We start from the raw sequence: 25,055 nt of genomic DNA, 5'->3' as shown, positions 1-25,055 counted from the left end.
ACATAGCTCACAGCTTGCTCTGAGTCCATAAAGTCCCTCATCAGGACCCTGCTTTTGGTGATCAAGAAGTAAGAGCAACTGAGGCTTAAGTCAAGAGAACTGATGTCCAGGAGGTAATATTATCTGGAGTCAAAGCCACAGGCAACTGTCTTCCTGTATCCATTCAGAAAGCAATTGTTCTGAAATAACTAATCATACAAAGGACATTAAGGAGAAGAGAAAGACAATATTTATGAGTCAAAGTCTAATCAAGAGACAAAGGTAACTAACAGGTTGGGGAACAATCAACAAACACAAGCTCCCAGTGGCCAGGAAGGAAGGGCAAAATAATGTCATCCTACAGATTGACCTGCTCCACTTATTATTCAATCCTTCAAGAGTAGCAGGGAGGAAACTGATGTGGGCTGAGAAAGGAAGGGGCAGTTCCCAGGGCAAAAATATCCCTGGGGTTATTAAATTGCTGCATTCATCTCTTTTAAATAAACATTCTCCATATCCCTGTCTTCTTACATGTCACAAAAACTAAAGAGTTCCATGGACTAAGGGAAACTCTTAATGCATCCAGTTTCTTGTTATTCAGGAACCAGTGTCCCACCCAGATGGGCTAAGTAGATTTCTATACCAAGTGTATGATTTAGGGCACATAGCAACAGTGACCCCAGTTAATGTAAAGGTTTTAAAATTTAGGGTCTTGCTTTAAAGGGTATTTGTTTTCTTTGGCAAGTTTTGATGGAGACATATCAGGGATGTTTAAGGATGCTCTCCACTGCAGACCTTGCCCACATAAATTAATAGCAAGTAGGTCCATGGTAAGGTGTCAGTTTGTAGCTCTGGTCTTTCACGTTAAGGATCTGCTGACCCTGCCTCGTCCTTAGTATTGCTTCTGGGTCAGATAAATTACTGATACAATTTGAGTCGGCTTAGTATGAGGCCAGTGATGTTCTATATTATGGAAACTGGTTCTCTTGTCTACCAGAAATTGTAGGAGACATGTAGTCAAGAGAGCTCTTCTATTCTAATCCTCTTTGTCCTTCTCTGTGACGATCTCTATGAGAACAAGCATAATCCCAAACCCTTTGGATTTATTCCTGTGTTTCTTACCTGCATTGCGAGAAAAGAAAGGAAGTTTGAAAACTGGCTCATAAATTTTGTTTTTAAAATTTAGAACATGATAAAGAAAAATGACTCTGCATTGGCATATGCTAATCCCTTGCTCAATTTTATAGTGATTCTTTCAATTTTAGAAAGTATGATTATATTGATGCTATGATTCAATTTTAGAAAATATGAGCATATAAATGTTACAGACTATGAAGAAATAACATAGTTTTGAAGTGAAACTCTGAAAATCCATCTTTAATGAACACTGGATGTTTTTGGATCTGGAGACAATGGGGAGATGAGGGGAGGAGAGATCAGAAATAGCATCTCAGGAAATGGATAAAGAGGGAAGGAGGTAAACAAAACCCCTTATGGAGGGATTTTTAGGCAAAATCATAGCAGAGTAGGAGATCAATTCTTCTCACACAGGAACAAAGCAGATTTTGTAAGAAGGGGGCACAGAAGTCAATCCGTTCGCAACAGGGGTAGTATCAAGATCCTTGGGATCAACCACAGATTTCAAGTTAAATTTCTGTAAAATGGTGGTCAGGAATAAGAAGAGTTCCATGCGGGCCAGGCTTTCTCCTGCACATGAGCGTTTTCCTGAAAAAAACAAATACAAAGAAAAGCTAGTCCTTGAACTCTGTTTCTGGCTGTCAGAAGGAGAATATGCAATAACTTTTTAAAGAAAGGTTAAATGAGTGAATAAAAAACATGATGGTTTGACAAATGGATGAAAAGTGTACATACACACACACACTTTGCTTAACATCTTCTTTTAAAGGTGTCCTTTAAACTGTTATTGAGATGAACACAAGGAAAAAACTTTAATATGCAGTTTTACATTATAACTCCTGGGCTGGAGCGATAGCACAACAGATAGGGCGTTTGCCTTGCACACAGCTGACCTGGGTTTGATTCCTCCGCCCCTCTCAGAGAGCCCAGCTAGCTACTGAGAGTATCTTGCACACAAGGCAAAGCCTGGCAAGCTACCTGTGACATAACTGATATGCCAAAAACAGTAACAACAAGTCTCACAATTTGTTGTGAGATGTTACTGGTATCTGCTCGAGCAAATCAATGAACAACGGGAGGACAGTGCTATATTATAACTTCTACTTCCATTAATATTTTTCTTAAAACAAATACATTAGTTGTGCTTTCTGTTTCTAGTTTGATATTAGATGATCTGTCCAATTTCTCTGACTCTTTTCCCTACTTTAATTATACCCATGCTAAATAATCCCCAATATATCATGCAATTTAATGTTTTATCTCACACTGTTTCATTTTATGAACTGCAATTTTCTTATATTTCATCTTTTTAAAAAAATTCTTTCTGATTTTGGAAGAAATGAATGAATTCTGCAAAATATCACCAGAATCACCAGATCACATCAGTGATCAGGTCCAATAATGAAGGTGTGTCAGAAAGAGAGAAAAATGCTTGGGCACTAAGATTGTGTTCTTGATCATGAACAATGAAATATTTAATTAGCCCTAAAGTAGCACTGTGTACTGTCAGCAAATCCATTGTAACTTTACTGCTGTTGTGCCAAGGAAATAAATTTTAGTACCTGCTGAAAAAGCCAAGAAGTAGTCACTTTTCTTAAATTTTCCATTCTCATCCAGAAAGTGGCCTGGGTCAAACACCTTTGCTTTAGGAAATTCTCTTTCATCATGCAACACAGAAGTCAGTGATGTAATTATAGTTGTGCCCTGGAATAAAACATATCTAATCTGAGTCATAAAGCATTTTTGGAGCTGGAAGAAATGTGCGAGATAATATTAAGCAGCAAGCAATTTCTCTTCCATAAATTTTAGGAAAAGTGGACTCTGAGATGCAAAAGTATCAAAGTAGCCCACTGCCTAGCACCATAAATAAAAATTAATTCAAAATAGATTGTGGTATTGTATATAAGACTAGAAACAGTAAAATACAAAGAAGAAAAATAGGAGTGGGAATATTGGCCTTAGGTATCTTTGTTTACTCAATTACAAAAGGCAGAAAAACAAAAGTAAAACTAAGAAATGTGATGAAATCAAACTACAAACCTTTTCCTAAGTGAAAGGAACAATGTTAAAATGATGAGGCACCCTAATGAATGGGAGAATATAATTGCACACCATACATCTGGTAAAGAGCTGATACCCAAGATAAATAAAGAATTCAGAAAACCAACAACAAAAAATTCAATAACCCCTTTTTTCTTATCAAAATTATTTATAAAAAATGAAACTAAGGGCCTAAAGCAATAGCACATTCGGTAGGGCATTTGCCTCACAAGCGGCTGATCAGGGTTTGATTCCCAGCATCCCATATGGACCCCTGAGCACCGCCAGGAGTAATTCCTGAGTGAAGAGCCAGGAGTAACCCCTGTGCATTGCTGGGTGTGACAAAAAAAGGGGGGAAAAAAAGAAACTAAATATGTATGCAATGTATAAAAAATAACTCAATATGAATTGAAGTCTTGGTCGTAAGACTTAAAACCACAAATTATATTGAGGACAGCATAAACAATACACTCCAAGATCAGAGAGACAGTACACATCACATCAGAGATGTCTTTGGGACTCAATTCCAATGACATAAGAAACAAAATACAAAATACATTAGTTAAACCGAAACCCTTAGCACAGTCAAGGAAACCACACACACACAATAAAAGGCAGCTTACTGACTGGAAGAAGATATTTGAACACCATATATAGGACAAGGGGAAAATATTCAAAAGATATGAAAAGTTTACAACTCATCAACCAAAAAAACACAAACAGGGGCCAAAGAGATAGTACGGTGGGGAAGGCTCTTGCCATGAATGCATCCCACCTGGGTTAGACCTCCCCCACACTTCATAATGGATCCCCAAGTCTTTTCAGGCGTGATCCCTGACCACAGAACCAAGAGTAACCCTGAGCACAGCTACATGTGACTCAAAAAAAAAAACAAAACAAATAACAACAAAATCCCAAAAACAACTCAATTTAAAAGGAAGGAAACACCAAATAAAGGTGTTGAGAGGATCCTCCCAGGATGGGAGAAGCATGCGGAAGGTAGACTATAGACTAAACATGATTGTCACCCATTGCCTCTTTTGCAAACCACAACACCCAATAAGAGAAAGAGAACAAAAGGGAATGCCCTGCCACAGAGGAAGGGTGGGATGGAGGGATGGGGGGTTGGAGGGATACAGGGATCCATGTGGTGGGAAATGGGCACCGGTGGAGGGATGGGTATTTGATCATTGTATAATTGAAACCCAAGCACAAAAATGTGTAAGTCTGCTGTACCTCATGATGTCTCACTATTAAAAAAATTTTTATTAAAAAAAAATGAGTACAAGACTTGATCTTCAAGCCTGTGTTTCCCCCTGAACACATTTCTCTCTTGATTGTCTCTATGTTTCTTTGCTTGTTTATTTCTACTCTGGAGACGCCTGTGTTCTCTCTAGAACACACTTCCCTCTTTCTCCTCTCTTACATCTTTGTAAGAAGTTTCATTCAATAAAAACTACCTTAAAAAAGGTAGAAATTTAAATGAACAGAAGATTTGAATAGATGTCATTCTAAAGAAGACATACAGGTAGACACCAGGTATGTTTTTTAGTTTTGAACATCTCTCTTTCTGTGTTCATAAAGAATTAGATAGATATAATGGGAAAAGGGAAATTGGTAAGCAGAGGTCAGTATAAGAAAAACAAATCTTACCTTGGGGATGATGTAATTTCTGAATTTAATATCCCGGGTCACGGCATGGGGCAGGTTGAGAGGGATGAGGTCAATGAATCTCTGGATCTCGTGCACCAAGGCATCCATGTAGGGCATGTTGCTCCTGTCCTGCATGCAGGGGCTCCGGTGTCCACCAATCACATGCTCAATCTCTTCCTGGGCTTTAGCTGTAAAACACAAGTCATACTCAGAGAAAAAGAAAAATTCAAGCCACATTTGAATATCACTTCAAGGATGCATGAAATAGGCTTGTGAAGACATCACAACATCATTTTTGTGTCAAGAAATGCACTTCGACATAGTTAATTCCATTATATAGATAAATATAATTCCATTTAGGCCAAACAAGATAGTCTATACCTATTGTTAGCACACAAGACAATATAAAGAGAAATACTGGGATGTTTTTAACTAGAAATTTAGAAAATTCAATCAGAAAATGAAAGACTTTAATCACATAAAGAGAAATCAAACATTGTTTTAATCAAAAGTAAAAATGGTAGAAAATTAAATTATAATGTAACTATCTGTAGGTGTTGTGTTTTTATTTTTCTTTTACTGACTATATCTCTTATCTACCAATTGGCTTGTCTGGAGGTCACCTCCATCCTCACTTCATATTCCCAGATTCTACTTCTCCACTATGTTTACACCAGAAGTACTATCAGAATCTTTATTTCAATGTCATTCTGATTACATTAACAATGTGCCCCAGCAATATAACCATGATCGCTGTGAGTACTTTCTTGACCTAACCATTTCTCCCCAATTCAATTATAATTTTATACAACCTCATTTTTAATCATTTACAAATAGGAACTTATAAGTTTCAAACCCACAACAATAATTTTCCTAACATGAGAAAAATTTCAGGTGATTTCTCAGGTCTCTGTTGTTCCGACCATCTTCCCTCAGTTTATACCCTAATTTTGATATGTTCTTTTCTAAGTCTGACTTACTGACACTTAAATTCCCCTTCAATAGTTCTCTGATCCCCTGACTTCCTCTGATGTGATTTATAACTTTCAAGTGAGAAAGAGATAATAGAAAAAAATTATAAAGCACACACATTTATTTGAAAATACATCCCTTTTAATTGATAAACAACTAAATTTCCAATTTTAGAGAAGATTTTCTAAATTTGGGAGATTGATTCTTATCCGCTATGTAAGTAATGCTTTCCTTTTCTTTGTGAGTGTGGCTGAGAGTTGGTCCATATAGACTCTGCCCCTGGGGAGAAATCCTCTCTCATCATCTGAGGGAATCAATTATCTGATAAAAGGAGTTGTGGCGTGGCTTGGCAAGAGTACAGCAGTTAGGATGTCAGCAGGCCCCAACTGGGCTCAATTTCCTCCACCACACTGTGTTCAGGAGGCCAAGGGGCAATTTCATCAACACTATTCAGATCCTATAGAAAGCAAAGTCACCAGGTGGTGCTGGGGAAATTTAGTGCCACATCTGGTGGTGCTCTGGGGCTTTCATAGTTACACTCAATGATGCTAAGGGTACCATGTAGTTCCTGGAATCAAACCCAGCAAACCCAGGTCTAGAACATACTAATTATGCTCCGTACCTGCTGGATTATCTTTTAGTCCTTGGATTGAACTTTTAAAAACATATCCCTTACTGTGTACATTTTTCGCCAACAACACTAGATTTCTAAAATTTCCACTTAGTTTTGATAAGAAAACTACCCACTTTCCTACTATGACTCAGAACAATATACTTTCAGAATAGTATATATTATTTACAGATCTTTAGATCTGTAAATACACTACTTCTATTCAAGGGACTTTTTCATAGAAATCTAGTATGCCGCCCCAGTTAATTGATGCTGGTTGCGGCTGACACAAATACCTCCCTTGAAATCCAAATCATGCTTTGTCATTTTTGATATTGCCAGTAGTCAGTAGTATCTTCATCTTTCTTAGCACTACATCTTCTTCTATTATGTAAAGATTTCCCATCATGATACTTTCGTTAATTTGATCATAACACTGTAGCACTATCCTCCTGTTGTTCATCAATTTGCTCGAGCGGACGCCAGTAACGTCTCCATTGTGAGACTTGTTATTATTTTTGTCATATCAAATACATCATGAGGAGCTTGCCAGGCTCTGCTGTGCGAGCAGAATACTCTCGCTAGCTTGCTGGGCTCTCCAAGAGAGACGAAGGAATAGAATCCAGGTCGGCCGCGTGCAAGGCAAATGCCCTATCGACTGTGCTATTGCTCTAGCCCTAATTTGATCATACAGATATTTATTTACTGATGCCTAAGAAGCAAGATATAATGCACATCTAAATCTTGCAAGATATTTCTGCAATCCATGTATCTATGATATAGCTCATACCCATGACCTCAGGGTACTTCAGCAGGAGGAGAAGAGCATATCTCAGTGTAGTGCTTGTTGTCTCTGTCCCAGCTCCAAACAGATCTGCTGCTGTGATAGTCAGATTTTCAAAAGTAAAATCCGAGTCTTTATTGTGCTTTTCCTAGGAATAATATATGATTATTTAATTTATAATTTTTCCAGAACTAGTAAATCCTAAATAACTCATTTTGTTATAAAGTTGTCAGCATATCAAAATTTTGAGGGCTTCTCTACATAAATTGAAACGGTTATCCTAAAATTATATTGAAAGTCAAGGGACCCAAAAAAGTCAAAACAAACTTTATAATAATAAAGCTGGGTCAAAGCAACAGGTAGGTCGTTTGCCTTTTATGAAGCTGACCCAACACTGCACATGGTTCCCTGAGTCCCACCACGCACTCCTGAGTGCAGAGCCAAGGATAAGCCCTGAGCACAGCCTGTTATAGCCAAAGCCCACCCTGTTACCGCAGCCAAAAAAATGAGAAAGTTGGAATACTCATGCTTCTCAATTTAAAAGCTTTCTACAAACAGGTAACTATGGCTACATTTTCTGTCAATTGATTTTTAACCTGATGCAATGAAATTTCATGCTAGAAGAATTGTCCTTTTCAGTTGAAGATGCAAAGCTCATACTTAAAGATATCAATCTCCAATTTTGCATCTATACCATTTCATACCATTTTATATCAGTATGGGTTTCTCTCTTTTATCCACCTATTCACTCCCAAGCCTCACGTCTATTTCTCCATCCATACAATTTGGTTATTTGAAACTCCCTCAACTGTTCACACCAGCAACATATTAAATTTTATTTCTAACTACCAGATATATAGCAAAGTCAGAAAATTGAATTTTTGTTCTAGTCTTCAATATAAAATGCCATAATCAGAATCCACCTTTAATTTTGGAATGGTATTTTGCACATTGTAACTTGTTTCTAACAAGTTGATTCTAGTTTATCTAAAGTGTAATTCTCCCCTCCCAACACCTCCCCCACTACAAGTACCTAAAGAACAGGATCAGTGTATTCCAATTATCTTAACAATTTAATTTTACTCCTTCCATAATATTTATTTATATTAATTTATGTAATAAGTAGCAAAAAACCTTGTAAACATTATTTGTCTTACCAGACAATCCTCTCTGGTAAATACAGAACACTTAACTCTTATAAACCAAATAACTAAACTGCCAGTGACATTTTACCTGCTCCATTTTGATCAGGAAACAGTCAATAAAGTCCCGAGGATTACTAATATCCAGAGATGCTTGATGTTCTTTTGTTTTCTCAAAAACATAATTTTTAATGAAATCAATATTTTTGAATAATTTGTTATGACTTCCAGGAAAATAGTCGAGGATAAAAGGGAAAGCATTACAAAGCTAAAAGAGAAAACAATGTTTTATTAAATTTTTAAAACTTTAGTATCTCAGGAGGGTGCACTCCCCTGGTGCTCATCAGTGCTTATTCCAGGTTCTATGCTCAGGAATCACTCCTGTCAAAACTGTGAATCAAATAGGGCCAGTTGTGTGCAAAGCAAGTGCTTTAATCCATGAGCTGTCTTTCCACTCCAATAAAAATTAAAATTATAATCAAGACATAAACCATACGACAAACCTTGGCCAGAAAAATTTTAAATGTGATCTCCGCCTTGAAGAAAAATTTTGTTTCACTCATTCATAATTTATACACTGATAGATGTAACTTTTTTTTTAAAAAGTTGGACATGGGAGTCTCCCAGTGGATGGTTCCACAATGAAATAGAACACATCATATTCAATCGATGGTTTTGCCTGACTGATGTTGCTGTTGTCCCAAAATTCCAAACGGGATCGGACCGTTTCCTTCATGCAAAATTCTACTTCACAGAGTGGGGAGATAGGAATGCAAAGTTTAAGAAGAGAACTTCCAGAACGAACACCAACTGGGAGCTCTTTGGCTCTGTTGCGGCAACATGGGAAGATGCTGTCATTGACAACATTGACGAGGAATACGATTGAATGGTTCAGCACCTCCATGATTGTGCGAGGAATGCCGAGAGAGATAACCACACAAAAAAAAAAAAACACGCCTTTCTTTGAACACTTTTGAACTTATTCATCAATGTGGCTTGGCACATGCCTCAGGAAACCACAAACGAATGTCCAAGCTCGCAAAACAGTGCAGAGAAGCGATCAAGGATGACCTCAAAGACAGAAGAGCAGCAGTGCTGGTAGATGCAGCAGAAGCCTGGAAAAGCATTCGTAATGCCCACCTGTCCTTCACCAACTACAAGACCAAGATGACTGCTCTCCGACGTCCTGATGGATCTATCACATCTTCCAGAAGGGCAATGGAGAAGATTATCCATGACTTCTACTCATATCTCTTTAATAGCCATATCCACTTGCCCATATACCAAATTCCGCAGGATGGATATGTCGTTCCCAACGTTCTCCCTTCTGAAATCCGACACGTTGGTAAAGAAACAAAGAGCATCTGGCCCAGACAAGGTCAGACCTGAACACCTAAAGAACCTACCATCAATACTCATCAATACACTGGCTCGGCTCTTCACATGCTACCTGTCTGAATGCAAGGTTCCATCCCAGTGGAAAACCAGCAGGACTGTACTACTATACAAGAAGGGAGACATCTACGACATTGGCAACTATCGCCCAATCTGCCTATTGTCTGTCATCTACAAGCTGTTCACTCAAGTCACCATGAATAGGATTGGCAACTAGATGAAGGACAACCACGCGAGCAAGCCGGGTTCCGAAAAGGATTCAGCACCATCGACCATATCCACATGATAACCAAGCTCACTGAGGTTTCTCAGGAGTTCAAGATGCCGCTCTGTCTAACATTGATTGATTTAAAGAAGGCCTTTGATTCTGTTGAGACTGAAGTGGTCATTGAAGCTCTAGCCAATCAGGGCATACAAACTCAATACATCAGGATCCTCCGTGAGCTCTATTATGGATTCACTACCAGGATCTCACCATTCTACAAAGAAGTGATCATCCATGTCAAGAGAGGGGTTCGGCAGGGTGATACTATTTCACCGAAACTCTTCAGTGCCACCCTCGAGAACATCATGTGATGACTGGAATTGGAAGGAATGAGAGTGAAGATAGATGGTAGGCAACTACACCACCTCCACTTTGCTGATGTCATCATTCTAATAACACCAAACATCAGCCAAGCAGCACAAATGCTGACTGACTTCGACCATAAATGTGGAAAGGTCGGATTACAACTGAATCTCACAAAGACAATGTTCATGAGAAACAGTCTTGTTCCTTACGTTCCATTCACTCTCAATGGAACAACCATCTCCGAATGCAACAGTTATATATACCTAGGTCGAGAAGTCAACTTGACCTGGCACCTGAGTTACGCAGGAGGAAGAGAGCGGCTGGAATGCCTTCAAGAGCATCGAAGAAATAACTAAGAGGACAAAGAACCTCCAGCTCCGAGCACATCTCTTCAATTCCACTGTTCTTCCTGCATTAACATACACCTCAGAGACCCGGGCCCTACAAAAACAGGATGAGAACGCTATTCAGGTCTCTCAAAGAGGAATCAAAAGAGCTATGCTTGGAGTATCAGGCTTCACTCAGATGAGAGATAGAATCTGGAGTTCCGACCTCCGTTAATGCTCAAGAATCAGGGACGCGGTCTCGTTTGCCAAGGCATCGAAAATCAGATGGACTGGACACGTAATGAGATTTAGAGATGACCGCTGGACTAGATCCATTACTGACTGGACTCCTTGGAATGTCAAAAGATCGCGTGGATGCCCACCTACGGGATGTTCAGACTTCTTCATCAAGACCCTGAATGACTGGTTTGAGGCTCTTCATGTTCCTCAAATGAACAGATGCCACTGGGCTATCTTAGCACGCAACAGGGATGAATAGAGATGTTACTGGCACCCGCTTGAGCAAATCGATGACTAACGGGGTATCAAGTGATCAAGTGATAGATGTGTTTGATGGAGAAAATTCTGACCAGCAAATCCAGATTATAATTGTTTTCTATACTCATACATCATGTTTATAATATGATGCATCTTATATTAATTATTTTATTGTTTACTTCAGTTCTCTACAGTATTAAGATACTGGATGACACAAACACTAGGATTTCCATCTTGTGTGTAATAGAGGTGAAGGAAGGCTGAGCATCCTGATATAGTTATAGTTTAGTACTGCTTGTCTTAAGTCTGTCTCATAGCCTCAAACAGAATAAATAATTTAAAAGTGGGAAAATTCTGAGATACTATGCAGCACATCTCAACTTTATATTCACAGTAACTGAGTAGAGTAGTTAAATTAATCTCAGTGGCCATGTCACATGTCTTAAACAGAAGGCAGAACACCTTATCTAGTCAGTGTAAGACTTGATACCTCTTTGTGGTTGGGAAATCATAAACTCAATAACTTTGCCACCATAAAATAATTGCCTTGATCATTAGGATATAAAAAAAGAGCATCAAATGGGGCTGGAGCAATAGTACACCAGGTAGGGTATTTGCTTTGCGTGTGGCCGACTTGGGTTTGATACCCAACCCATATGGTCCCCAGAACACTGCCAGAAGTGATTCCTGAATCTGTAGAATCAGGAGTAACCCTGGAGCATCACTGGATGTGATCCGAAAGCAGAAAATTTTAAAAAGCATCATTTCCTGACATCATCTGTGAAACCCCAAATTCTCTCTTCTTGAATGAGATATTCTTTTTATAATTTATTTCTAGCAACTAATATAATGGTGTTGATAAATTTTGGTTATATTATGATATATGTGGTTAAAGGAAGTCTGGAAGTCCTTTAGTGGTGTGCACATTTTTAGTAAAATATAAAACTACTTGATGAAAACTGGACTTTGGGGTTTTGTAGAAAAAAAGGAACACTTAACAGGGCTAATAAGATTTAATTTCTGTTCCACATTCTGAACAGGAATTTCCTCTCAATTTTTAAAGTGCGTTCTATGAATCTAAGCACTGAGTAGAAATTGTGGTTCACACATTTACTTTATAGCTTTCACTAGACATTTGGACTTGGAGAAAACAACAAACGTTATGATTAAATAGAAGAAATATTCAGCTATTCAAGCCTATGTTATCCCTTGAATATGTATCTTGCTTGCTTGTCTCTACACTCCTTTGCTCGCTTATACCCATTCTGGAAAAGTCTATGTTTTCTATTGAACATGTAGTTCTCCCTCTCTCCCCTGACATATCTCTAAATAAGTTTCAATGAAAACTACCTTGCTTCACACACATACACACACACACACACACACACACACACACACACACATACACCCCTACAGAATTCTCTTTTTTCACATGTGGTTTATATAAAAACATAGAAGGGAATAGCAAATGATCAAAAGCAACAGAACCAGAAAGTTGGTCTACAGAACTGATCCCACCAAGGGATGAGAAGTAAGGGTGGATAGAAGGGTACTCTGGGAGAGTCTGGGGATGGGAGGAGGGGAAGAGGACATTCTAATGAAAGGTATGGTACTAGAACAGTGTGTGCATGGACAAAAGTATGCAGTGCATGGAAAAGTATTTATATTTTGGAACAATGTATACATAAGAACAATGTCTTCAAATGAACAAAGCATCATAAACAGTATTATAAAGTATGGGAATCCATTAAAACTCAAAACAAAAAAGGAAATGAATTTACACTCACTTGCAACCATGGGGAACTCAGAATACTGAAATTTTCATTAAGTTTTTCCATTATGTTTAGAAAATGTGGATCTCTATAATCAAAACGATGCTGAAATACAATGGAGCAGATCACATTGCAGGGAGCACAACACAGGATAAAAGTTGGGTCACATGGTGATGCTATAGAACAACAAAAGTATTTTAAAGAAAATTAAAAAATGAAAATACACAGATATGTTTGTTGTAGCAAGAAAAAATTAATGCTAGAAGCTTAAGAGCAACATCTTATATACATACAAATTCCATTAACAGTAAAATATTAGATAATAATAAACCAAGAAATCAGTAATGGCTTGCAGCAAAAGCAATTCCTAGAGTAAAATTTGTAAGTGATTAAAATGAAGCTACATCAATAATAAAAGAAAGATGGGGCAAGAGAAATAGTAGGCATGGGACCTAGTCCAGTAGGTCTAATTCCTGGCACTGTATATCTCCAATCCCCTGGCATCATCAGATATATCCCTGAAGCCCCAAACCACTTCCAGAGTTGACCTGATGGTTCCTGGCACCTAAGGGTATGAACACCACCATATCCTCAGGTTCTCACTCTGAATCATTCAACATAGTTGGTTTAGAATCATTATAAGTGCTCCCACCTCCAAGCTCCATTTTTGGAGGACCTTCCTATATTCAAAAAAGGAAAAATAAAGATAACAAATAAACAATGTAACTTTAGTTTCCAAGAAATAAATAAAATAGATAAGAATAACAATAGAGGTCCCCCAAGCTGTGCTGGTCTTTTCCCAGACCCAGGTTAGTTCATCCACCAGTACTCGAACCCGGGACTTGGATTTCTCCCTGCAAGCCCCCCAGGTGTCCTCTTGGACGCTGGGAGAAAAGCAGCCCTGAGCCTCTGCATCTTCCTCTTTGTCCCCCTAGCTGTGCTGGTCTTCTCCCCTACCCAGTCTTTACTCCCCTCACACACACCAGGTACCTTGGGGGCGTGGCCTTTTCAGAAGTGGGCGTGGCTTCTGTAGAAGTGGGCGTGGGCTAATTTTAAGCAGGCCAACCCTCATGGCTGCAGATAGTTTAGCCATACCAAGGAACCTAGTCCTCATACCTACACACCAACATGAAGAAACAACGCAAATCCCCACCACGTGGGGAGGACGTGGAAAACAATCCAGAAGCCTCTGTAGATACTGCTCACCTAAGGGAACTCTGATGAAGAAGTCAGATATGAAGTCATGAAGATGCTCGGTCAACTCAATGAAACAGTCAGACAGATATACATTAATGTGACAGAAAAAATCGACAAATTACGAGAAGAAAGGAGAGCAGAAATGTCACAAATAAAAGATTTCATAGATAAAATAAAAACTCAGTCTGTGACCTCAACAGTAGAATGACCTCAGCTGAAGAGAGAATCGGTGAGCTGGAAGAGAAGCTGCACCAAGCCAACAGGCAACAACAAACAGTGGCAAGGCACCTCAAAATAGCTCAAGAGAGAATCAGAGTCCTAGGAGATGATTCCAAGAGGAACAACATTAGAATCACTGGAGTACCAGAAGCTCAGGGAAACAATCCCAATGAAAAAAACACGGTTAAACAAATCATTGCTGAAAAATTCCCAGAGCTCCACAACGCAGCCATTCAGGTTCAAGGAGCCTTAAGGACGCCAGCTAAAAGAGACCCTAACAAAAACACTCCAAGACATATCAAGTTAGAATGATCGATGCTGCCAATAGAGATACAATACTGCAAGCAGCAAGGTCAAAGAAGGAAATCACATACAAAGGAGCACCCCGTCGATTCACAGCAGACGTATCAGAGGAAACCCTTCAAGCCCGAAGGCAATGGCGGGATATAGTGAAAAAACTCACTGAAATGAATGTTTCACCAAGAATACTCTATCCAGCTAAACTCTCACTCAAACTCGAAGGAATTGTACACTATTTTCTAGATAAAGAGCAGCTCAGGAACTTCATAACCAAAAACAAACCTAAAAGAAGGACTAAAGGGGCTACTATAAGACAAGACAAACCCTACAAGCACAACAGACCCTTACAGAAAGATGACACAAAACCCCATAACAATAATATCTCTCAACATCAACGGTCTCAATTCACCAATTAAGAGACACAGAGTGGTAAAATGGATTCAGAGACAGAATCCAACATTCTGCTGCCTACAAGAAACTCATCTCAACAGTCAGAGCAAACACAGACTCAAAGTTAAAGGATGGAAAACAATCCTGCAAGCAAACAGCTCCTTCAAAAAAGCTGGGGTGGCCATACTAGTATCTGACAACATTAACTTTAGGTTGAAAAAGATTAGAAGGGACAGGGAAGGATATTTTCTCTTCATCAAGGGATACGCATAACAGGAAGAAATCACACTCTTAACTGTATACGCACTTAATGAGGGAACAACTAAATATTTAAAACAACTGCTAACAGATTTTAAGGAGGACATTGCTAGCAACACAATAATAGCTGGAGACTTCAACATCGCCTATCACCCCTGGATAGATCAACAAGAACAAAACTCAGCAAGGAAACATTGGCTTTGAAAGGAGAAATAAAAGACAAAGGGCTTATAGACCTATACAGGGCTTTACACTCCAAAAAGAAAGAATACACATTCTTCTCCAGTGCGCATGAAACATTTTCCAAAATAGATCATGTTCTAGGCCACAAAACATACCTCAATAGAATTAGGAAGATAGAAATAGTATAAACTATCTTTTCAGACCATGATGCACTGAGAATAGATCTGAATACATACAGACCTGAAGAACCAAATCAAACACGTGAAAAAATCCTAGGTCCAGATGAATTCACTAGAGAATCTTTCCAAACATTTAAAAAGGACCTATTGCCAGTACTTATCAAGCTTTTCCAGGAAATTGAAAAAACAGAAACTCTCCCAAACAGTTTCTATGAAGCCCATTTCTCTCTAATACCAAAAGGAAACAAAGATAACACGAGAAAAGAAAACTACAGGCTGATATACCTGATGAACACGGATGTGAAGATTCTCAACAAAATACTAGCAAATAGAATTCAACTACTCATCAAAAAGATCATACACCATGACCAAGTGGGATTCATCCTGGGGATGCAAGGATGGTTTAACACTCGGTAATCAATCAACATAATCCAAAATATCAACAAAAAAAGATAAAAATCATATGATCATATCAATAGATGCAGAGAAAGCATTTGACAAGATCCAGCACCCGTTTATGATGAAAACCCTCGCCAAAATGGGGATAGAGGGGACTTTCCTCAATATAGTTAAAGCCATTTACCACAAGCCTACAGCAAGCATCATCCTCAATGGGGAAAAACTGGGAGCCTTCCCCCTAAGATCAGGGACAAGACAAGGATGTCCACTCTCTCCACTGCTGTTCAATATAGTACTGGAAGTACTTGCAATAGCGATTAGGCAAGAAAAAGATATTAAGGGAATCCAGGTAGGAAAGGAAGAAATCAAGCTCTCCCTATTCGCAGACGATATGATACTATACTTAGAGAACCCTAAAACCTCTACCAAGAAACTCCTAGAAACAATAGGCTTGTATAGTAATGTTGCAGGCTATAAAATCAATACCCAAAAGTCCATGGCTTTCCTATATGCAAATAGTGAAAGAGAAGAAAGTGACATGAAGAAAACAATCCCGTTCACAATTGTGCCCCAGAAAATCAAGTACTTAGGAGTCAGCTTAACTAAGGAAGTAAAGGACCTGTACAAAGAAAACTACAAAACGCTACTTCAGGAAATAAAAGAGGACACGAGAAAATGGAAAAATATCCCCTGTTCATGGATCGGGAGAACTAACATTGTCAAAATGGCAATACTTCCCAAAGCACTGTACAAATTCAATGCAATCCCTATTAGGATACTCATGACATTCTTCAAAGGAATGGATCAAACACTCCTGAAATTCATATGGAACAATAAGCCCCCATGAATAGCTAAAGCAATTCTTGGGAAAAAGAAAACGCGAGGAATCAACCTCCGTAATGTCAAACTCTATTACAAAGCAGTAATAATTAAAACAGCATGGTACTGGAACAAAGACAGAGCTGTAGACCAATGGAACAGAGTTGAATATACTGACATCTCCCCCCAAGCATATGATGATCTAATCTTCGATAAGGGGGCAAGAAAAGTGAAGTGGAGCAAGGAACGCCTCTTTAACAAATTGTGCTGGCAAAACTGGACAGCTACATGCAAAAATGGGCTCAGATCTCTGCCTAACACCATGTACAAAAGTAAGATCAAAATGGATTAAAGACCTCAACATCAGACCGGAATCCATAAGGTTCATTGAAGACAAAGTTGGCAAAACCCTCCATGACATTGAAGCTAATGGTATCTTCAAAGATGTCACGCCACTGACCAAGCAAGTGAAAGCAGAGATAGACAAATGGGACTATCTTAAACTAAGAAGCTTCTGCACCTCAAAAGAAACAGTGACCAAAATACAAAGAGAGTCTACAGAATGGGAAAGGATATTTGCCGAATACACATCTGACAAGGGGTTGATATCAAGGATATACAAAGTACTGGTTGAACTCCACAAGAAGAAAACATCCAACCCCATCAAAAAATGGGGTGACGAAATGAAAAGAAACTTTCTCAAAGAAGAAATCCAAATGGTTAAAAGGCACATGAGAAAATGCTCTACATCATTAATCATCAGGGAGATGCAGATCAAAACAACAATGAGATATCATTTCACACCACAGAGACTGGCCCACATCCACAAGAACAAAAGCAACCAGGGCTGGCGCGGATGTGGTGAGAAAGGGACCCTCCTTCACTGCTGGTGGGAATGCCGAATGGTTCAGCACTTTTGGAAAACAGTATGGATGATTCTCAAAAAATTAGAAATTGAGTTCCCATTTGACCTCCCATTTGACCCAGCAATACCACTCCTGGGAATATATCCCAGAGAGGCAAAAAAAGTATAGTCGAAGTGACATCTGTATACTTGTTTGTTCATTGCAGCACTTTTTACAATAGCCAGAATCTGGAAAAAAATCTGAGTGCCCGAGAACAGACAACTGGTTAAAGAAACTTTGGTACATTTACACAATGGAGTACTATGTAGCTGTTAGAAAAGATGAAGTCATGAAATTTACATACAAGTGGTACTACATGGAAAGTATCATGCTAAGTGAAATGAGTCAGAGAGAGAGGGATAGACATAGAAAGATTGCATTCATCTGGGGAACATTAACAAAATAGGAGACTAACACCCAGGAGTGGCCGAGATTAGTAACAGGAATTTTGCTCCATGGCTTGGAGGCCAGCCGTACATGCTAGGGGAAAAGAGAGCTCAGATAGAGATGGGAGCACCAAATAAAGAGTATTGGGAGGATCCTCCCAGGATGGAAGAAGCATGCTGAAAGCAGACTATAGACCGAACATGATTGCCACTCAACACCAACACTCAACACTTTTGCAAACCACAACACCCAAAAGGAGAGAGAGAACAAAAGGAAATGCCCTGCCACAGAGGCAGGGTGAGGTAGGGGGAATGGGGGGTGGAGGGGATGGAGGGTGGGAGAGATACTGGGACCCGTGGTAGTGGAAAATGGGCACTGGTGGAGTGATGGGTACTTTATCATTGTATAACTGAAACCCAAGCACAAAAATTTGTAAGTCTAAGACTGTACCTCATGGTGTTTCTCTAATAAAAATTTACAAAAAAAAAATACTGTATTTTCTGAAAAAAAAAAGAATAACTATAGAAAACAGAAATGAAACTAGAGCTAGTTTGAAAAACTTAATAAATATTGACAGGTGCACCAACAGCGATGGCCTAGAGACACAGCATCGAGTCTCAGAAGACTCTTACCACAGCACTGTAAATCTTTCTGGTACCCATATTGAACCAATTTCACCAGGGCACCCCAGATGGGGCAGGTGCACTCTCCCTGCCTACTCCAGATGGAATCCCGGGAACCAGAGCTTCCACAAGCAAGGTCCAGGTGTGCAGGTGCCAAGACTGAATCTCTATGCCACATGGTGGCAGGGGACCCAGGCTGTTCCTCCTCAGATCCCTGCACTGTTCAGAAGACTTTTCTGTTTCCCTTAGGGCACCATCTTAATGTACCAACAGTCCTGGTCAAGAGACTCCCAATTGACCTCAAAATGGATTTGTGCCATACAGAGATGTCTCTGGAACTCAACCATTTATAATCTAGAATCACAGAAGCACAATGCCTAAAAAATAATTCCCCAAAGTAGAGAGTATTGGGGAAATTGTCTCTCATAGAGGCAGGGTGAGGACTGGGATGAGGGAGAGTGGGATACTGGGAATATTGGTGGTGGAAAATGTGCACTGGTGGAGGGATGGGTGTTGGATCATTGTATGACTGAATCAGAAACATGAAAGGCTTATAACTCTATCTCACAGTGATTCAATTTAAAAAAAAAAGGAAGAGGAGGAGGAGGAAAGAAAAGGAAAAAATAAAAAGAAGTTTTCGGAAAACTAAAAAAAATTGACAGACTCTAGCTAGAGTAAATAAAAAGAAAAATTACTCAAAAAATAAAAATAAATAAAAGAGAAAACAATAAAACAATATACATAACACAGAGAAATATTAATAAAATCATTATCTAATAATAAAAAGGGAAATTTCTTTCATTATACTAAGAAAAATAACATGGAAGAAATGAAGTCCTAGATGTGTAAAATTAACAATACTGGATCATGAAGAAATAGACTATATGACAAATCAATAATGAATAATGTGCTCAAAGTAGTTTCAAATATTAAAGAATTAATGTCAAAATATTCATGTATTATTCTTCACCATTTCTTATTTAAAAAAATTAACAGACTTAAGAGAGAAACATATGAAGCAATCTTTTATAGTCATACTAAATGTACAAACATGAGGTGTACATAAACACAGCAAACAGACATACAAAATCTCTTAGTTCTCTGCCTCAAATCCTCCTTACTCTGCATAATGGCTGACAGCTACTACCTGAATGAAAATTGACTGTCCATGCTTCCATTTCAGGGACAGTCAATTAGAGAGGGTAACAGTTGGGCATTGTATCTATACCATTGGTTTTTCTCAACTCCTCCACAAGGCAGCGGGCTTCTTCTTGAACACGATCCTCAATGCTTCTCTTTCCCATCCCAAAATTCCTCAGGGTCATGAGAGAGAAGCGCCTTATATCTTTCCATTTCTTTCCATTGCTGGAAATGATTCCTACCAGAAGAAGAAATAAAAAGTGTAAGTCCTAAGCAAGAAGGAAGAAATGGAGAGGTTGCAGCTACTTCAACGGACATACACTATTAATACCTTGCTGCTTTTCATCTTTTTCATCCTCATTAGTAATGCTACACATGAACTCATTCACACCTACCATTTCCATTAGTAGCTCTTTCAGCTACTGGGAAACTGCCTCTTGCAGAAAATTCTTCTCCAAAATTAATCAGGGCTTCCTTTATTGCTTCATATCCGTGCAGAACCACAGTGGGTTTCATGCCCAAATACACAGTGAACACAGGGCCATAGACTTTTGAAAGCTGGGAAAGAAGATACATATGATTGTAAAAGAAGACGCTCCCACATACTCTGAAAAAAATTTCTGAATTTAAAACATAAATATGAGTTATTATAGTAGCTGCCAATTATGGATGACCGAGGACATGTCAAGCAATGGCTGAAGTAACAGTACATGGGTTATAATTAATAATCACATAAATTAACTATCAAATAAACCTGCAACAGTTTTATCTGCCTCAACTAATAAGGTTTATTTGCCCCACAAATAAGGAAACAACTCAGAAAATTCTCTCCTTAGTATCAGATCCCGGGGTGTACTCTATCCATCCCAGTATTGTAGTTGAGCTGACTGGGAACTGAGAGATCCTAGTTGCCTAAGCCTAACCAAACATGACTAGTCCACTCCAGTCTACCCCTGACTGCTAGCAACATGCCTATAGCCAGAAATCACTCTGTGGCACTCCCAAAGCCCAGCCAGCTAGCAAAGCATCTCCATTGTCTCCTGTATTCCATCCAGCTTGTACTCTGTGACTGAAGCATAGCTTCCTCCTAAAGCACTCTCCTCCACAAGTTCTCAAGCCACACAGGCCTTTTTGACTGCAGCAGAACAGACTAAGGGTTGTCAACATTAGATATTGAACTCCTGGTTGTCACTTAGGCCTCTTCATCTTGGTGCTCTTGAGCCTCTGGGCACTCACAATCTTGACCCCAAATCCCCTTCGTCCACACTAGGTCTATTACAACTTCCCCTGTCAATTTTTAAGTTTCAACTCTTGATCTTTGCTTCTCAGGGATTCTGGGAAATTTGTATTCATGTCATATTCCAGGAAGCTTGAACTTGGTATGGAGCCAACACAGTCTCTTGTGATTGTGGACCCTTGTCATTACTCAGTCTTCCTCAAACTTGAGGTGCAGGAGTATCCAGCCCAAGGAGAGGAGAAATAAGAGCTGGGAGGATTGTTCCACTATTGGAAGTCTGCCTCAAGTGCTGGGGGGAGAGGACAGTTGTGATAAAGAAGGGACCACTATAACAATGGTTGTTGGAAGGTTCAATCTCTGGTATCCCATAGAGTACCTCAAGCACAGCCAGGAGTAATTTCTGAGTACAGAACTAGGAGAAATCCCTGTGCATCACTGGTGTGGTGCCACAACCAAAAATTATTCATTGTTACTTATTAATAAGAAAATTCAAATCAATTGACAATAAGTTACCACCTCATACTAGTGAGAATGGTCCATATCAAAGAGAGTGGAAACAGTGTTAGCAGGAATATGGTAGAAAAGGAGATCTTATTCACTATTTGTTGAAATTGTTGTCTGGGTCAACTTCTATGAAAAAAAGTACAGAGATGACTCAAAAAATTAAAAGTAGGGCTCCCTTATGACTTAGTGATTCCATTCCTTGGTTTCCATCCACAGAACACAAAAACATAAATGCAAAAGATATCTCCAAATCTGTATTCATTATAGCACTATTTAAAATATGAACACTATCAATGATAAAACTATAGAACTGAGGTTATCGGGCAATGAGAGGAAGAGTGAGGCAGGAAAAAGTGGAATAGAAGTAACGTAAGATTGAGGGTTTTGGGCACTTCAGAGATGGTAGAGGGACAGTAATTTTGTAGACCATAAGCATAAATGTTAACACTATTCTAACTATGTTACCTCAACTACAAGAGAAACAGAGCTGTATCATCCAGCAATTTCATTCTTCGGTATTAAGTACAAAATTCAAGTTGGAAGATAAATATATATATCTGCATATACATATATAAAATACTTGTTATTCATCCACAATGCAATACCACTCAGCTACAAGAAGAAAAAAGAAAAAGAAATCCTATCTTGAAACTCAGCATTCACACCCATAAGCCATCTCTGGCTAGTTCCAGATAATTTCATCATAGGCCATAATCCAGAGTTGCATGTGCTTCTCTCCCAGAAGGGAGCATAATACAACACACACCATAACTATGCCCCCCAAACCACATGCCAGGCTGTTTTACTGGGGGTGTCCTGGGAGGGTGGTGAATGAGACCCCTCCCTGCCCCAGAGGACCCAGCCCTGACAGCTGAAAACCTCCAGAACTCAACCGCCACCACGGTCTCGGCCACCCTCCACACGCTCCAGCCGAGCCTCATCCAGAAATGAATGTGTTTCTGGACCGTGTCGTTGCATTTGTGGCTGCTTGACAACTAATACCAAGAGTGCCACACCACATTTGATGGGATTTAAAGTAGGAGGCAACCAATCTTAGAGGGAAATATTTTTTAACAAATATGTATATACATATATATTATATATATATGCACACAAGGCTCAACCTTCAGCAACATGCCAGTGATCTCTTATAGGAGAGCTTAATGGCCCCTCGGTGAAATACAACAATCTTCACACTCTTCCTCTAAAGAAACTTTTTTGGAGCATTTTCAGTGGTTTTTCATAACAAACAATACAAAACAAATTATTTTGGTTCTGCTTTGGGGCAGGTGTTGGGATTTGGGATGGAAACATCTGAAATATAGTGGTGGGAAGGTATAATTGTGTTGGGATTAGTGTGCTAATGTTAAATGTAATCAAATATTTGGAACCACTTTATAAAATTAAAAATTTTTTAAAAAATCAATGTTGTCCTAAAAGTAAGATTTCCCCTCCTTTATCCAATGCTACTCAATAAAACGTACATTTCATAAATAAATAAATAAATTCAGGTGCTCTAATGCAGTGTGCTTCAACTACCAGTCCATCGGTGGGTGCTGGTTTGCAGAGATGAGAAGGTTGAAGATGTTCTAATGCCTACGCTGATAAGCTGCCCCCTCCAAATATAGAGAATAATTGTATCACAGAGGTAGTTTAGCATATGGAAGCACAATTTTTCCAGCCTGAGTCTTCATAGGATACAGAAAGAAGTTCTTGTTAGCATTCACATAGCACAGCGGGTAGGGCGTTTGCCTTGCACGCAGCCAACATGGCCGACCCGAGTTCGATTCCTCTGCCCCTCTCGGAGAGCCTGGCAAGCTACTGAGAGTATCTCGCCCGCATGGCAGAGCCTGGCAAGCTCCCCGTGACGTATTCGATATGCCAGACACAGTAACAACAAAGTCTCCAATGGAGACGTTACTGGGCCCGCTCGAGCAAATCAACGATCAACGGGAGGGCCTTTACCTTTATCTTTTACCTTTACCAACATTGAGTCCTTCTGATGACTTCTTTTACTCATTGAAGCTACTCCCAGAGCTACTTATTGAAATCAGTCCCAATTTGTCACTTCAGAGTAAATCAATGTTCATTGTTATCCTTAGAAAAATACACTTTCTATAGTATAAGAATATGGCATACAATGTACTCACAAAACACTTTCTTTTCCACTTATCCTGAACCAAAAATTACAGCAAATGACTGAAACAAAATTTTTGCTATAGTAGTATATTGATTCTGTCATACGAAACTCTAAATTTTTCTTTACCTACAAACACACAATTTCATTATACTGTTTGTGATAATACATTGAAAATGATTAACATTTCAGGGAGTATTTTTATTTGCAGCTATTGATTTTAATAATGTGCCAAGACTAGATATCATTTTCAAATTTGAAGCTAGTTTATTTACCCATTACAAGTCACTAGAGAAACATAAAACATACTTACATTGCTCAGGCACTTGCTGACATCCTTAACATCTAACTGTAAGATATTTCCAATAACTGGGAGAGGAGTAGGGCCAGGAGGCAGATGTCTTTTCTGAGAACTCTGTTTCCAGAATGAAAGGAGGAGGCAACAGGAGATACAGAGCACCAGGAACACAAGTGGATCCATGGAAGCTTTCTCTACTTAGGTAACTGTAAAAGTAAAACTGAACACTCCTCACTAATTCAACTTGCGTCTCTCAAGCTATGAGGAAACCAATTTATTACATCTGCTTTATGTTCTCTCCTGTGTGAACTCTGATCTACTAATACTGATAAAATGAAAATGTCCTTTAGTCCAGATTTTCTTCAAGCCAATGAGTTCACTAGAGTTTCTGGTCTCCTTGGACTGCCTGAGGAAGAGGTTACATAATTCTTAATAAAATTGTTCCAATATGTAGCCATAATTTATATTACACTGAAGTAAATAATTTAATATCAGAAATGTCTCATCTCTATATTCATGTTGATTTGGAAATTATGACTTTGAATATGAGTGTATAAAAATATTTTATTATGTAAATTATTTACACAATAGAATGCTTTTCTGTAAAATGGAGATTTTTATATTTTAAAATACTGTGAAAACATTAAAAGTTATACATAAAATATTTCATAACTAAACACCTTGAATGAGCAAACACATATAAAGTAATTACCTAAGTAAATTTATATGAGTTTTCCATGAACTATTACCTTCTTTACACATACTCCTGAAAAGACTGAAAAATAAGAGATTGTAGTTTGTATTTTTTAAATAAACAAGAGGAAAACAGAAAGGATTAGTCGCCTTTCCTGTCCTTGTTGAATATCTAATATTTCTTACCTAGGAATTAATATAAGATCTGCTTTCCATTAAAATACAGTTACAAAGATCACCAAATTAACTAGACTTGCACTATGATTCAGTGTTTCAAGACAAGTTGAGATTGTTTCCAATGTGTCTAG

General features: G+C 38.7%; 1 protein-coding gene across 1 annotated transcript; it reads right to left on the bottom strand.

Annotated features, from left to right (window-relative positions):
- Nucleotides 1-1,308: 1,308 nt before the first annotated feature.
- LOC130038635 (cytochrome P450 2C19-like) lies at nucleotides 1,309-24,429 on the bottom strand. The gene is made up of 9 exons (XM_056130469.1): nucleotides 24,070-24,429; nucleotides 20,274-20,436; nucleotides 19,967-20,116; nucleotides 12,895-13,055; nucleotides 8,409-8,585; nucleotides 7,182-7,323; nucleotides 4,810-4,997; nucleotides 2,679-2,820; nucleotides 1,309-1,704 (listed from the first exon to the last, which is right to left on the bottom strand). Exons 1-9 carry the CDS (start codon nucleotides 24,235-24,237, stop codon nucleotides 1,523-1,525), a joined length of 1,473 nt encoding a protein of 490 aa, XP_055986444.1. The 5' UTR covers nucleotides 24,238-24,429; the 3' UTR covers nucleotides 1,309-1,522.
- Between the last annotated feature and the right edge of the window lie 626 nt (nucleotides 24,430-25,055).

The sequence above is a fragment of the Sorex fumeus genome, unplaced genomic scaffold (assembly GCF_029834395.1).
Source record: "Sorex fumeus unplaced genomic scaffold, SorFum_2.1 ptg000078l, whole genome shotgun sequence".
NCBI classification, from domain to species: Eukaryota; Metazoa; Chordata; class Mammalia; order Eulipotyphla; family Soricidae; genus Sorex; species Sorex fumeus.
This window is presented reverse-complemented; position numbering and strand designations above follow the sequence as displayed.